The sequence below is a fragment of the Aulonocara stuartgranti genome (assembly GCF_965226115.1).
Source record: "Aulonocara stuartgranti genome assembly, chromosome: 20".
Taxonomy (NCBI): Eukaryota; Metazoa; Chordata; class Actinopteri; order Cichliformes; family Cichlidae; genus Aulonocara; species Aulonocara stuartgranti.
This window is the reverse complement of record NC_138956.1, coordinates 19,609,208-19,624,281: the sequence shown is the minus strand read 5'-3', so window position 1 is coordinate 19,624,281 and position 15,074 is coordinate 19,609,208. Positions and strand designations below refer to the sequence as shown.

Below are 15,074 nucleotides of genomic sequence, written 5' to 3'. Positions count from 1 at the left end.
CTTATCAAGACTTCTTTTTTCCGAGAGGTACATTTACCAAAGCCTGCGTTGTTACTTCTGTCCTATTTTGGTTTATGAGTAAGGTTGGTGAATGAGCTGAATACTACACTAGTTCACTCTGTTGTGTATATGGGTGTCCAGGTATTTGTATTCCTCCACCACATCACATTGGAGCATAGAGTGTGTTATACTTTTGTCACGATAATACACACTGTAGCCGATTTGTATCTACAGGTATCAGAAAGAAGCCACAACCAAGGTACGTGGATTATTTCTTTTTATAACTTCAGGACATTACAGGTCTGCTAGTTATGTGACATACAATGCTGTTATGTCACACCCTCTGGTATTAAGTTCTAAATTCATGTAAGACTTCCAGAGTACTCTGATAACACTGAGAAGGGCATCTCCAGTTTAATAGTAAATGTTACATGGACTGATTCTTACATAGCGCTTTTCTACTCTCCCAGAGTACTCAAAGCGCTTTATACAACATGACACATTCACCCATTCACACCCATTTACACAAGCATGCTTACTAACTACCATTCACACACATTCTCACTTCGATGAATGCAATTTTAATTAGAGCAACTTGGGGTTGATATCTTGCCCAAGGATATTTGGCGTGCAGAGTAAGGGGAGCCAGGGATCAAAACACCAACCTTCTGATCAGCAGATGGCCTGCTCTCCCTCCTGAGCTACAGCCACCCCATTTTCTGTTCTTTAAATTACTTATTGACATCATAGTTCAGAAAACATCCAAACAAACACATGGCATCTCTAAATTCAAACTCTTTTGTTTAGTTAACATGTGAGTACATATATATACATAAAGGTCTAATTCCAAACTGCATATCAGGTTTTTACACATGCATGTTGAAAGGGCAAAAATATTCTTGAGGCGCTGTGAATAATATTATTAAAATTGAGGGTTATTATACAGTGGCATTACTTTAAATGGAGCAAAACTGTATTTTGATAAAAGTTAAGATCACCAGAGCATTCTGTCGTTTGTTTGCTTGATTATGCTTTAAAGACATCAAAATGCATAGTGGGATTAGTATACAAGTAAAAACTGTGACAAGGATTGGTACAGAACAGATAAACATAAGCAGTCACTTAGCAGGTGATGAATTTTTGTTGTTTGCACTACTTCTTCTTTGATTGGGTGACAGGAGTTGAAAATAATTGGATGAGAGAACCATGGGGAGGTCCTTGCATAATTTCAAGAAAACTGCATTTTAAACGCTGTCACAGCTCACACTGAGCACCAGAAAAATGTCTTTGAACACCGCTTTTCCCGGCACCCACAAAACAGGCATTCGCAAGAATGACTTCCAGGCTCGCCGGTCTATGACAGCGGACCCAGTTTCACTGTCTGTAAACACATTTCCATCCATTCAACCAACAAAGAAGCTATGAATATGCTGTGAATAACATATGGGTTTATGCCAGTCATTACATTCTGTTTTCATTTCTATTTTACAAGCATCCCAGTAGTTTTGGAATTGAGTTTGTAGTTTTCGAGCTGTCGGTGGTGCTACTTCAAGAATGTGTTGCGTCCTTCTCTGCTTTAGATTTCTTCTATGGAGAAGAACCTGAAGAGCATGGAGGAGGAGAACAAACAGATAGAAGAAAGGAATGAGGCCTTGTTCCTGGAGCTATCTGGCCTTAGTCAGGCTTTGATCCGGAGCCTAGCCAACATCAGCCTGCCTACCATGGTAAGCATTACTGCTTTTTAAGAAAAGAGACCTGAGCATCTTCCTCATTTCAGCAGCTTTAAACATTTCACTTGAAATTCAACTTGGGTTCAACCCCTTGAAGACTTTAGTCTGAAAAGATTTATAGAGTAAGATCAAATAGCCTTTCTTTCATTTTTTCCAAATTAGCATTTTTACCCAAATCAAATGTTTGTCAGTAAGCAACCCTGTGCGATGAATATTTTTTACAGCATAGCTTCATAGTACAACAGAACAGTCAGCTTAAAGCAGCTGATAACTTAAACCCCATGCAAGTGTCTCTCTCAAAGAAAACTAATGATAGCATACAGTGGGGCAAAAAAGTATTTAGTCAGCCACCGATTGTGCAAGTTCCCCCACCTAAAATGATGACAGAGGTCAGTAATTTGCACCAGAGGTACACTTCAACTGTGAGAGACAGAATGTGAAAAAAAAAAAATCCATGAATCCACATGGTAGGATTTGTAAAGAATTTATTCGTAAATCAGGGTGGAAAATAAGTATTTGGTCAATAACAAAAATACAACTCAATACTTTGTAACATAACCTTTGTTGGCAATAACAGAGGTCAAACGTTTACTATAGGTCTTTACCAGGTTTGCACACACAGTAGCTGGTATTTTGGCCCATTCCTCCATGCAGATCTTCTCGAGAGCAGTGATGTTTTGGGGCTGTCGCCGAGCAACACGGACTTTCAACTCCCGCCACAGATTTTCTATGGGGTTGAGGTCTGGAGACTGGCTAGGCCACTCCAGGACTTTCAAATGCTTCTTACGGAGCCACTCCTTTGTTGCCCGGGCGGTGTGTTTTGGATCATTGTCATGTTGGAAGACCCAGCCTCGTTTCATCTTCAAAGTTCTCACTGATGGAAGGAGGTTTTGGCTCAAAATCTCGCGATACATGGCCCCATTCATTCTGTCCTTAACATGGATCAGTCGTCCTGTCCCCTTGGCAGAAAAACAGCCCCATAGCATGATGTTTCCACCCCCATGCTTCATAGTAGGTATGGTGTTCTTGGGATGCAACTCAGTATTCTTCTTCCTCCAAACACGACCAAAAAGTTCTACTTTGGTTTCATCTGACCACATGACATTCTCCCAATCCTCTGCTGTATCATCCATGTGCTCTCTGGCAAACTTCAGACGGGCCTGGACATGCACTGGCTTCAGCAGCGGAACACGTCTGGCACTGCGGGATTTGATTCCCTGCCGTTGTAGTGTGTTACTGATGGTGACCTTTGTTACTTTGGTCCCAGCTCTCTGCAGGTCATTCACCAGGTCCCCCCGTGTGGTTCTGGGATCTTTGCTCACCGTTCTCATTTTGACCCCACGGGATGAGATCTTGCGTGGAGCCCCAGATCGAGGGAGATTATCAGTGGTCTTGTATGTCTTCCATTTTCTGATGATTGCTCCCATAGTTGATTTTTTTCACACCAAGCTGCTTGCCTATTGTAGATTCACTCTTCCCAGTCTGGTGCAGGTCTACAATACTTTTCCTGGTGTCCTTCGAAAGCTCTTTGGTCTTGGCCATGGCGGAGTTTGGAGTCTGACTGTTTGAGGCTGTGGACAGGTGTCTTTTATACAGATGATGAGTTCAAACAGGTGCCATTCATACAGGTAACGATTGGGGGACAGAAAAGCTTCTTACAGAAGACGTTACAGGTCTGTGAGAGCCAGAGATTTTCCTTGTTTGAGGTGACCAAATACTTATTTTCCACCCTAATTTATGAATAAATTCTTTACAAATCCTACCATGTGAATTCATGGATTTTTTTTTCACATTCTAGCTCTCACAGTTGAAGTGTACCTCTGGTGCAAATTACTGACCTCTGTCATCATTTTAAGTGGGGGAACTTGCACAATCGGTGGCTGACTAAATACTTTTTTGCCCCACTGTACATTTAAGAGATAAAACATGTGAGTAGTATTGTGTACTAGCACTGTTTTGGGTGTTACACCTTTTTATTCTCTTGACGTGCGTGTCTTTAGCAGGAGCCACTATCAGAGCAGAACTTTGACAGCTATGTGGACACCCTGACCCACATGTTTACCAACAAAGACTGCTACCAGAACCCCGAGAACCGGGCTCTGCTAGAGTCCATCAATCAGGCAGTAAAGGGCATCGAGGTGTAAGAGAAACTGGAGGATGACAGGTGGCAGGGCATCACGGTGACGCCACCAATCTTTTTTTCCAAACCCTTTAGATACTCTGTATCATGAGTTTTTCTCATTGGAGTTTTGTCCTCTGTTCTTTGCATTTGTTTCCTGTTTGCATGTTGCTTTATAAAGGTGTGAGCGTGAACAGATGTGTGGATGTAAAGCGTGTCAAGGCACACTGAAAGCAAACTGTTGCCATAAGCAACGGCACCTCAAGGTATACACAGACAGGCACAGAGAGAACAGAACAAAGGAGTGCAGTATCCCGCCTGAGCTGAGCAGATTCTTAGTTAGTGAACATTTCCCATCTCCACTCAGTAATGTTGATAGTATTCTATATGAGCATAGTGATGTTGCACTTCCAGGACTAGTTTGTAGATTCATTGTTACTATTGCTGTGTATCTATTTAAGTCGACTGCAAATGTTGGTTTAATAACTTATTTATTCATGTCTGCGGTAATATTTTTATGTTGACTATTTATTATTCATTATTGATTTCATTTTATTTCAAAGTGCTACCTGAGAAGATTTTAACCGGAAACTAAGAGAAGGGAGTCATTTCCTCTGCACCGCTTAACAAAGAGGAAATATTTTAAGATATCAACTATGAATTGTTTTATATATCTTATTATTTATTTAAAACACTGGGATCTTTTTAAGTGCAAATATTTTGTAACAGAAAGTTTTTTAATAATTTTCTAAAAAATCTTTTGTGCTTCTGTTTATATGAGTTTTCTTTTTTCCACAAGCTATTTTGAGTACATTGCAATACACTGGGAAAATTGAGCTGCACATATTTCAGTATTTATCTGGTAATGATGAACAAAGTGATGGTGAATATTTATTTTGTACTGTCTATGTGTTAATGATGGCTGTGTATGGATTAGTCTTTATGTTTGCTCTTGAAATAAAGGTCAACCCAAAATGAATATGGACTGGACTGAGTGTATGCTTCCAGGTCTTTTAGCAGTAAAACAGTCTTTTACTGCTAAAACCTCTTAAAGGTTCTGGAAAACCACAATCAGTGTTAGAACTGCCTGTGTGGTCAAGGTTTTGTGTAATTCTAGTATATGTCTGTGAAGGTTCTCAGTCATCCAAGTCATTGTACTCTAAGGAACTTTGAAAGAAAAGCGTCTGGACTTTTTACTTGCTTGAAGATGTTTCAGCTCTCATCCAAGAAGCTTCTTCAGTTCTAAGGTCAAATGGTGGAGTCTCAGATTTAAGCTCTATGGGAGTGTACCCCAAGAGGGACATGGACCCCCTATTGATCCTCTATAGCGAAGAACGCTCAGACCTCTACATTGGAGAGGCCAAACATCCATTTCATAAATGCATGACACAACATAGAAGAGCCACCTTGATGGGACAAGACTTGGCAGTCCATCTGCATCTAAAGGACAAAGGCCACTCTTTCAAGAATGCCAATGTTCATATTTTGGACAGAGAAAACAGGTGGTGTGAAAGAAGCCATCTATGTCCACTGTGAACAACCACCTTTGAAGAGGGGGCAGCTTACAACACAGTTTGCCATCTATCTCTCGTCTGATTACCGGTAGGTAGAGGATCAATAAGGGGCTCCATGAGCCTCTTGGGGACACTCCCATAGGGCTTAAATCTGGGACTCTCCACCATTTGACCCTAGAACTGAAGAAGCTTCTTGGACGAGAGGTGAAACGTCTTCAAGCAACTTAAAAGTCCAGACGCTTTTCTTTCCAAGCTCCTTGACTAATTCTAGTATACTTCCAATATTCTCTTGTATTCAGTTCAGTTTATTTTTATTCATACATTATCACTTCACAACAACCGTCACCTCAAGATGCTTTATACTATATACAATATAAGAGATACCCCAACAATCGGAAAAACTTCCATGAGCAGCACTTTGTAACAATGGGAAGGAATAACTGTTTTCTGTTGTTGTTTTATTTGAACATGAACAGACTTTCTGCAGAACCAGACTCAAAGAGGGGCAGCCTGTCACTACTTTGGTGGGTTAAGAGAAAAACAAAAGGAAAGAGATGCAAGACCAAAACACAAGGAGAGAGAGGAGACAAACATTAATGACGTGTGGTAGTGACATATATAACCATCAGGATTAAATAGAGGTGAAAGGAGAAGAAATGTTCAGCGCAACAAGGAAAGTCCACCACAGTGCCTGTGCATAACCAAGTGACTTTCAAAGTAGCAAGGGTTTCAGCCAAAACCAAACTGGGAGCCTGGTAGCTGAAGGTTCTGCCTCACATTCTACTTTTAGAAATTTGAGGAAGCAAGTGCTCTGTCGGGGTAATACAGTACTAAAAGGTCTTTAAGATATCAGGTTTCATCATATCCTACGAAAGAAGGATTTTAAATTTTATTCTAGATACAAAAACCTGACCCCATGCGATCACAAGCTAGTGGTCCCAATCCTCAGGTAAATTGCATCAGGAACACTATCTGGAATAAAATCCAAATCAAACATACAGATCCATCTGATATAAATTTTATTTATATAGCACCAAATCACAACAACAGTTGCCTTGCGGTGCTTTATATTGTAAGATAGAGACCTTACAATAACAATACTAGAGAAAACAATCAAACGGCCCCCTGTAAGAAAGCACTTGTCAAAAGTGCGATGAAAAAACTCCCCTTTAAACAGGAAAAAAACTTTTAGAGAACCAGGCTCAGGGAGGGGCAACCATTTGCTGTGACTGGTAGGGAGTGCGGGACAGAAGACAGGACAAAGACACACACTGAAAGAGAGCCAGAGATTAATAACTAGTAATTCAATGCAGAGTGGTGTACAAAGACATGGTGAGTGAAGAAGAAACACTCAGTACATGATGGGAAACCCCAGCAGCCACAGCACAATTACGGGAGGATTCAGGGTCACCTACTGTAGCCTTAACTACATGCTATAGTCTGTTTCATTAGATATAATGCTTCCAGGTCTTTGACTTTGAAAGATGCCTTGAACAAGTGTCCAGGATTGTGTGGATAATGTGCATAGCAAAGAAAACATATGCACTGTTCTCTCATAACATTTCTAATAACACTACCTTAGGGGCCATGTACAGTGCAGAAAGTACATTATACAGATCCCAGCACAGAACGGTGTAGAAACCCACCACCAACTCTGGAGTATGAAGCAGACTCCTTGGTTATCCTTTAGCTACTGAAATGTGTGTATAGCTGTTTATACTGATACAGTCTGACTGATTTATCAGTTTCTGTGCCTACAATTTATTTTAACGCGAAAAAAAAATACAAAAATGAATACAAATTCTGTCTCATATCACCAATCAGCTCTGACACTTCAAGGCACAGGGTCCCATTTCATGCTGGCAGCAGATCCTTAGGGTGCAGTTGGTTGCATCCGGTCTCTGGCTTGTTCCGGCACATCCCGTGGATACCCTGAAATCATTGTGTTCTTCCAGCCAGTCCTGTGCTGCTCCTGCCACGTGGCAGGTGCAGTATTTTAACACAGTCCCCATTGCTGGTAAAAACTCTGAAAGTTATCAAGGATTCAAATTTTAACAGCACATAACGTTCACTTTATTTGTTCTTGGTAATTAACTGTAACTACAAACTAGAACTCAACGGAATCATAAAATGAGTCAAAAAAAACAAACTGGTGATACAATGTCATTTACTCATTTTAATGGTTAAAAAAATACTTCTTTGCGCAGAGACAACAGTAATTCCCCGTTGACTGACAAACGGGACCAAAAAAAATGATGGCCACCAAATGATAACAGGTGGAGCAAGATAAGATGAGGTAAATGTTTTTGAGGAGAAAAAAAAAGGCACAATTTACAATCAATCATGCCCCAATGCACAATAATAATAATAATGATAATAATAATAATAATTAATAATAATAACAACAACAACAATAACAATCAGTACAGCTCAAACAAAAACAGGAAATCTGCAACAATACAGACCAGTCATATTTTACAAGGCAAATGTTGACCATCTGGCTTCTCCTGTGTTCTCTACCATACTTAGGTTTCTGGCAACACTCTGAAAGCTGCGGCCCTGCTGCTCACACTATACAAACAGCAGTTCTACAGTGCACTGAAACTTCAGCATACTATCTGACCACCAGACATGACACACAGAGTTTGGAGGGCCCGATGCAATCATCATGGCAGAAGGCACCACAGCCTTGGCACATGATCATGGCTTTGAGGCGGCACGAGCACTTGAGTGCCACTTCCTCTGCCGTACTGTCAGTAAAGGCCTGAATGCTGAGGGTAGTCTGGCTGGGACCCAAGCGGGGGTGCAGCTGCAGCACACTGTCTGCCATGCTCCGGGAGAAACTGCTGTTGTCCATCACTGAAACATTGGCTGTGTAGCTTACCCCTCCAACTCCTCCACCCTGCTTGGGGAGCTTCCCATAAAGATGGAAGGGAAGGGAGGGAGCGGAGGGTGAGGGAGAACAGGAAGAAGAGGGAGAGCCAGAGGAGTAGGGAGCTTTGCTGTGATCTTTCTTTGCCATCCTGGCCAAAGTAAACTCCATGTTGATGAGTCCTTCTATTGCCCCGCCGCTTAGATAGCCATCGACAGAGTTCCCAGGTTCCTTTTTGGTAACACTTAAGGGTACACTGAGTGAGGATTTGGCAATAGCTTGACAAGAGGGTCGTGCACCAACTTCGTTCTTTACAGTAGGTGCAGGAGACGGGGGTTGTTGCAGAGAGTGAGGAAGCTGAGATTGTGGGGGACGCCAGTTAATCTTAATACAAGGTATCACCTCTGTTGGGCAGGGGTCTGCGTGAGGAGGAGAGGGTCCATTGCACATGGTCCGATGGGCTGACTGAGGCCTGTCTGGAGTGGCTCCCTGGGAAGGCTGCTGACCATGAGACTCTTTGATAACTGCAGACTCCACAGCAGACCCAGGCATGAGGTCTTGCTTACCTCTGGAGGACAATAAACCGCTGGAGGAGGGTGGCAGAGGGGTGATGACTGGAACAGCTCCAGGGGCCTGGGAGGACTGATACTGCGGTAAAGCTGGGGCTTCCATCAGACAGGAAACTGGGCGGGATGTTGGGGACTTATGGATCTGGACTGGAGTAGTCAGCTCTGGGCTTGAAGATTTGGCTGAAACCTCAGGCCTGTTACGAGTCCCTGGGGTTCTTGCTGCTGGTGGCCTGGGCAGGGTTCCTGGTAATCTGCTAATCTCCAGTCTGTTGGCAGAGTGTAAGGGTAGAACTTTTTCCAGAGGCAGGCTGCCCTGAAGTAACTGAGTGACCAAAGGGTTGTTGGCCTCCACACTGGACACAAGTCTGACTGAACTGGCCAGTCTTTTGGAGGCAGATGCAGCATTTGAGTGAGTGGCAGGAGACTTTAAAGCTCCACGACACTCCTCTTCAGAGCTCAGTCTGGAGTCTCTACAGTCATCTCCAGACTCAGTTTTAACAACAGTTGTGTCCCTTAGCCCTTGTGGCAGGGGTGCAGACAGAGCATTAGAGTCTTGTGAATGGATACGGCTGTGTTGTGGCTGAGTCATGCTGCTGGGGAAGCAAGGTTGAATGACGGTCTGGCCGTGGCGGCTAGTCATGTGGGTCTGGATGACCGGTTGTTGTTTCTGAGGAGGGCTACAAATCACCAGCTGGCCATTTCTCTGAGTGTTCAATTGAGGACACCATTCGTGGCCAGGCTGCTGCTCTTCCTCCTGGCTTTCATTCTCACAGTCTGAAGCGGTTTCTGTTGAGTCGCTATATGTGCCAGCCTCATCTTTCTCAGCACTAGAGGAATCCACATGTTGGGGTGAAGATCCATCTGATCGCTGTCTCTCAGTGGCTGTACGGGAGAATGCCTCCTGGGGGTCAACATGGTGAGAACCATGCTGGATAACACTACCCAATCCAGCCTCCTTCCCTTGCTCCTGGTCCTTGGCATGACAAGAACTGGCCAGCGTCTGAATAACATCCACACCCTGAGCCCCAAACCTCGGAAGGGAATCTGGGATAGAGGTTTGTGCTAATGAAGGTTTTTCACAACCAACAGTTGCGCTCTCTGTAGGGGCACTGCCACCAGTTTCAACTACCTGGCTTTCTCTGGCAGACTGCATGGCTGGTGACTCAGACACATCAGGCTCTGAAGAAAGTGAGGCAGCCCCATCTGTGAGTCCGTTGGAGGAGCTCTGGATACTAGCTGTGGTTGCTTCAATTAACTGTCCATCTGCCCCCCCAACTGGTTCCGCTTGCTGAGGACTTGGCGTCTGTGGGGGCTCCAAGGACATGGAGGTTGAGGTAGTGGACAATGAAGGGGAAGGCTCAGATGTAGGCTCTACATTAAGAAGCTGTAGTTGTGTTCCAGACGAATTAGTGCCTGAAGACGATCCCTGCTCTTCCATCCCACTACTTCCCCTTGTTTCATTTCCATTTTCACTTTCTTCTTCTCCACCTCCTCCTCCTCCTCCTCCGGGCTCGATAGGTCCTGGATGCTCTCGCGATCGTCTTCCATTGCTGCTATCCGGTAGCCCAGCACCAGGCCGCAGCCTGACCCTGGCCGGGCTTGTCCCGTCGGCAGAGGCTGCAACAGCAGCAGCGGCCTCGCGCTGGGCACGGGCTTGTTGTGCACGGGCTTTGATGTCCGCCAAGGTGCGCGCACCCCCTGTCCCCGACCGGCGCGAGCCTTCGCCGGGCGGCACGATCCGGGGACAGATCTGGTAGGTGGGGTGCCCTTTGACCCAGGGAGGTTTGATTCTGGACAGTTGAATCTGAGAAACAAACACAGGGACAGCAAGTCAAAATTTATCTGATAACAAGCAGCTATCCATTCATCTATACAGACTACTTGTCTTTGTGCACCAAGAACTGTGTGTGACAGAAAGTAATCCTGGACCTTTCTGGATTATTTCACTAACACTTACCCGGATAGGTGGCACCTTGGGTTCTTCTGTTGTCGGCTGCGGCTTTTCTGAACACACACTGTCAATTGTGGTACGAAAGGACTGACGGTCGTCAAGCCGTGGCCTCTTTTCGGGGAAGCTAGAAAAGGCTTCAGTCTCATCTGGCCTTCTCTTCTGTTCTTTCAGCTGGGTGCTGGGCAGAGGGGTGGCAGCTGGACTAACAGATGGGCTGCTCTCACGGCTGCTGGTGGCAGTTCCTCCTGTGATGGAGGTGATCACAGAAGCGGTATCGTCCAGGGGATCTGCAGCAACTGCAGCACTTGAGGAGGCTGAGGAGGATGAAGAAGAGTCCAGGACTCCAACAAATGTCCCCTGTCTATCAGAAGGTGAAGATGGTGAAGAAACAGGTGAAGAGGCAGATGAAGAGGAGGAGGACGAGGACGAGGATGGAGAAGTGGTGGAAGCCAACACAGGTGCACTCTCTTCGGGGAGCAAGCGAGCAGCGACTTCATGCTCTTCATTAGCGCTGGTTGAAGCTGGGCTGGGGCTGGGAGTTGGAACAGGTGTGGGGGGTGGCAATGTGACTGGCTCTGGAATGGGAGAAGGCTTTGGCTCTGTAAAACCACTCTCATCTGGGAGCTCCACCCCACAGTCGGTCTGCAGCACTACCTCTCCCTGAACCACTGTGTTTTCGGACATGGGAGAGCCAACAGAAACTGCTGAAATATCCACAGCTGCATTGGCCTCAGCTGCTTCTGCAGACTGCAGGGATGGAGTGGTCTTGCAGATGGTTCTGCGAGCCCTCCGGCGCAGGTCAGCTCGCGTACGTCTCCTCATCCTACCATCTCGCCTCCGCCGACCTACGCTGCGTCTTTTGGGGGCACCGGTTGCCACCACAGTCACATCACTGTCTAGCACACTAGCTGCAACTTCGCTGGCTTCACTCATGGTAAGCTTTAGTGACTCTTCTTGTGTTAGGCCAGACCTACAAGTACACAGCAACACAATTTAGCACACAGTGAATACCAGACTGAACATAACATGTAAGCTATTGTAGGCTGATGTCTCAATTACATGTAACAGTATGGGCAGAAATATAAACATTTTCAGTTAAAAGGATACTACATGTCTAGCAATAATACTGAAACGTGAACAATACATTAAATTTAGATGAAATGATTTGGCTCTTACTTTTGCCCATGATACTCTTCAAAAAACTTCTCCTTCCACACCTCTACCTTCTTCTCTTTCTCCATTTCCTGTCGGAAACGCACTTGCATCTCATGGGTGAACTCACCTAAACAGATCAAACACATGTCAAGGATTTAGCATTTTTAGTCAAAAAGGTGTTAGTAGTCATAGGAATGCTTCAGAAAATCTCAACTTTTTTTTTTTTTAACCATAAACCTCAATAGACCTATTCACTAAAGTCATGCTTGAGGGAATTTTTATGCACATAAAATGGCCTCAATTAGTGAAAAGTGATTTGCAGATTTTCACGGGCATTTAAATACCGTATAAACTGCTAGGTAGTTTAATTTTCTATCTCTAATTTTGTATATTCACACGGTGGGGGAAATAATGATCTGATCCCCCGCTGAATTTGTAAGTTTGCTCATGTCTGTAGAAATGAACAGTCTCTAATTTTTATGGTAGTTTCATTTAAATGGAGAGAGACAGAATATGAACCAAACACCAACTGATTTGCATGCCTTCAGTGAAATAAGAAAGTGTGTGAATGTTAGATCCAAAATGCTCAGGCACAGAAAAAGTATTTTATGAACAGGTGAATGAGGTATGTTGTATACAGCGTATAAATTCATTGAAGATCTTTTATCCTGTTTTCACAGTCACTAAGAAGTCTCTATTTCTTTCATACTAAATTGAAGAAGAAACTACGTGTGAGTGAGGATTCCTTTTAGACAGGAAGTTGTGGAATTGCAATAGGTGGAAACACGGCCACTGGAGCAAACAGCAGATGGCCAACAACTTGCCTAACAATCTTGTTTTACTGGCTCTGGGGCATTGGGCCACTGATTATGTCAAACCCTATTGAAGAACAGTGATGAAGTCAGTAAAGCATGGCAATCTGTCTATGAATGACCAGAAACTTACCATCACCCAGCCTCTCTTTCCAGCTCTGGGAGGCGTGAGTAAAAAATTCATTGTTAAGAGCTGAACTGCTCAGTCTGGCCATGCCATCAGGTCCAATCTACAACCAGAGACAAAATGACGTGAGACAACAAGTCAAGTGATGAGTACACAGTTGAGTGTTTGGTGCCCTAAGTACAACACTAAAAACGTTTAAGTACACATATAAAATAACTGTATAAGGAATTTAAAATTTCATTATTCCAAGAATACAAAAAGTCTGTAGCAGAGCAGGCACACAGCTGCGCACTACTGAAATTACTGCTGTACATCAAAAATCGACAAGCTCAAAATTCTCTTTTTTTCTTCCTCCCTGCAGTAAGTGTTAAAAATATCAGTTTAATTCGTTTCTCATTTGCCCTGTGCTAGATATTGGCACATATAATATTACAGTAAACATAAACTGGAATAAAGAATAGAAAGACCGCTTACTTGTCGGTCCACCTCAGGCAGCAGCTGCAGCAGCTGCTGTTGTGAGTGTACCGGGAAAGCTAAGAATGTCCGCGTATTGATGAGAGCTCTGATGTTGGTGTTGACCAGGATGGAGCCTGGCGTTTCAAAGTCTACATCCACCCCTCCCCGACTCCGCTTCATGGGACCTATTCATGACAAACCCCCCAGAAAACTTTTAACTCAAGATGATGTAGACAGATGCTGTAGTTCAGCTGCAAAGCAACAAAGTCATGCACTGCTCATAAACACCTTTCTTAGCACAAGCTTCCAGGTACCAGCCCTGGTGCGTAACAACAAATCAACAAGTTTAAAAATATGACTCTTCATGCATACATTTATGACCGGTACACTGGTACAATCCAGCATATGATGGCTGGTGAATCAAACCTTGAATTTTTTTCAGTATATTTTACATGATTCTGTTGGCAATGAGTATGAATTTCAATAACACTGATATCTCTTGGATCAGGATGGCCAACAGTCTGTATTCCAACTTTTGCAATGGGTGTTTTTCTTGATTCTGTGTGAGAATTCAAGAGAGGCTCGTACCTGAGGGGACATGCTCTCCATTCACCTTAAGAGGGGTGAGGACGACGCGAGGCATCATAACAGCTTTCTTCCTCTGCCTTCCTGACTGTAGAAAACAAACGGCAGACATATGCAGAAGTGCTGTTACTAGTGGAATAATGTAACTGTTCGCTTGTACCTGACTACTTAGTAAGTCACATTTGATTTAGTTTGGCTTATTAAAGCCCACTTTGTGAGCGCACCTTCTCATCTAATGTTTTTTCTTTATGTTCATGACTATTTACTAAGGTTGGGCGATTACACTAATATATCGACCATTGACAATAGGCTGAGCCTTTCACCGATCGTTTTTACAAGAGCGGTTTATTTATTTGCCCATGAGTAAGTTGGCTAATAATGTTGGTGGAAGCCAAGAGAAGCAGTTAACGGAAAAAATAAATAATAATACTCAAACTCATAACAGAAAGAAAGAAAGGCAGTAGCCTATGGTAAGAAAAAAAATATTTTATTTAAATAAAAATAAATAAATAAAAAAATAAAACACCCCACACAATGATGGGGAGGGAACCATGTTTACATGCCGTTCCAGTATTTATCTGTCTTACACACTCGACCAAACAACAGATAAAAAATTAATTGCTCTTCCATCAAAAAGTCACCTGTGTGAATATGTTGCCTATCCTCGGTTAATGGACTGACGATTGTCGGTTGGAAAAATTTCACATATCGCACTGCATATTCTCACTGAAGGCATCAAGATTATGAATGAACACATATGGAATTATGTAGTAAACAAAAAAAGACTTTCCAGTCTGCTACTGGAGCTCTGTTTGGCATTTATCTGGGCTCTAATCTGAGCTGTTGTTAACTTGTGATTTCTGAGGCTGGTGACTCTGATGAATTTTAATCCTCAGCAGCAGAGGTGACTCTGGGTCTTTCTTTCATGGGACAGTCCTCATGTGAGCCAGTTTCATCATAACGCTTGATGGTTTTTTCAACTGCGGATTCAAGGTCTTAGAAATTCAACAAACAATGAACCCTGACAAGGCACACCTGTGAAGTGAAACCATTTCAGGTGACGACATCATGAAGCTCACTGAGAGAAGGCCGAGGGTTTGCAGCACTGTCAACAAAGCAAAGGGCAGCTACTTTGAGGAACCTTTGCTACATAACTCCATATATCTTGCTTCATGTATTTGATG

At 43.5% G+C, this 15,074-nt stretch overlaps 2 protein-coding genes across 9 annotated transcripts in view; one reads left to right on the top strand and one right to left on the bottom strand.

Annotated features, from left to right (window-relative positions):
• The window catches only part of myt1a (myelin transcription factor 1a), a 65,047-nt gene extending 60,225 nt beyond the window's left edge, over positions 1 to 4,822 (top strand). For 5 of the 7 annotated variants that reach the window (XM_082517605.1, XM_082517607.1, XM_082517603.1 and 2 more), the window contains 2 exons: positions 1,581 to 1,724; positions 3,731 to 4,822. In XM_082517605.1, the coding sequence (XP_082373731.1) occupies positions 1,581 to 1,724; positions 3,731 to 3,874 (288 nt within the window). In that variant the 3' untranslated portion in view covers positions 3,875 to 4,822. The remainder of the gene's footprint in view (positions 1 to 1,580; positions 1,725 to 3,730) is intronic. The other 2 variants (XM_082517608.1, XM_082517606.1) reach the window with 1 other exon arrangement.
• A 2,584-nt stretch (positions 4,823 to 7,406) lies between these two features.
• asxl1 (ASXL transcriptional regulator 1) overlaps positions 7,407 to 15,074 on the bottom strand; it is a 267,754-nt gene continuing 260,086 nt past the window's right edge. For both annotated transcript variants that reach the window (XM_082517597.1, XM_082517596.1), the window contains exons 5-10: positions 13,894 to 13,978; positions 13,324 to 13,490; positions 12,856 to 12,952; positions 11,932 to 12,037; positions 10,762 to 11,725; positions 7,407 to 10,608 (exon numbers count right to left, since the gene is read on the bottom strand). In XM_082517597.1, coding sequence (XP_082373723.1) covers positions 7,978 to 10,608; positions 10,762 to 11,725; positions 11,932 to 12,037; positions 12,856 to 12,952; positions 13,324 to 13,490; positions 13,894 to 13,978 — 4,050 coding nt within the window. In that variant the 3' untranslated portion in view covers positions 7,407 to 7,977. The remainder of the gene's footprint in view (positions 10,609 to 10,761; positions 11,726 to 11,931; positions 12,038 to 12,855; positions 12,953 to 13,323; positions 13,491 to 13,893; positions 13,979 to 15,074) is intronic.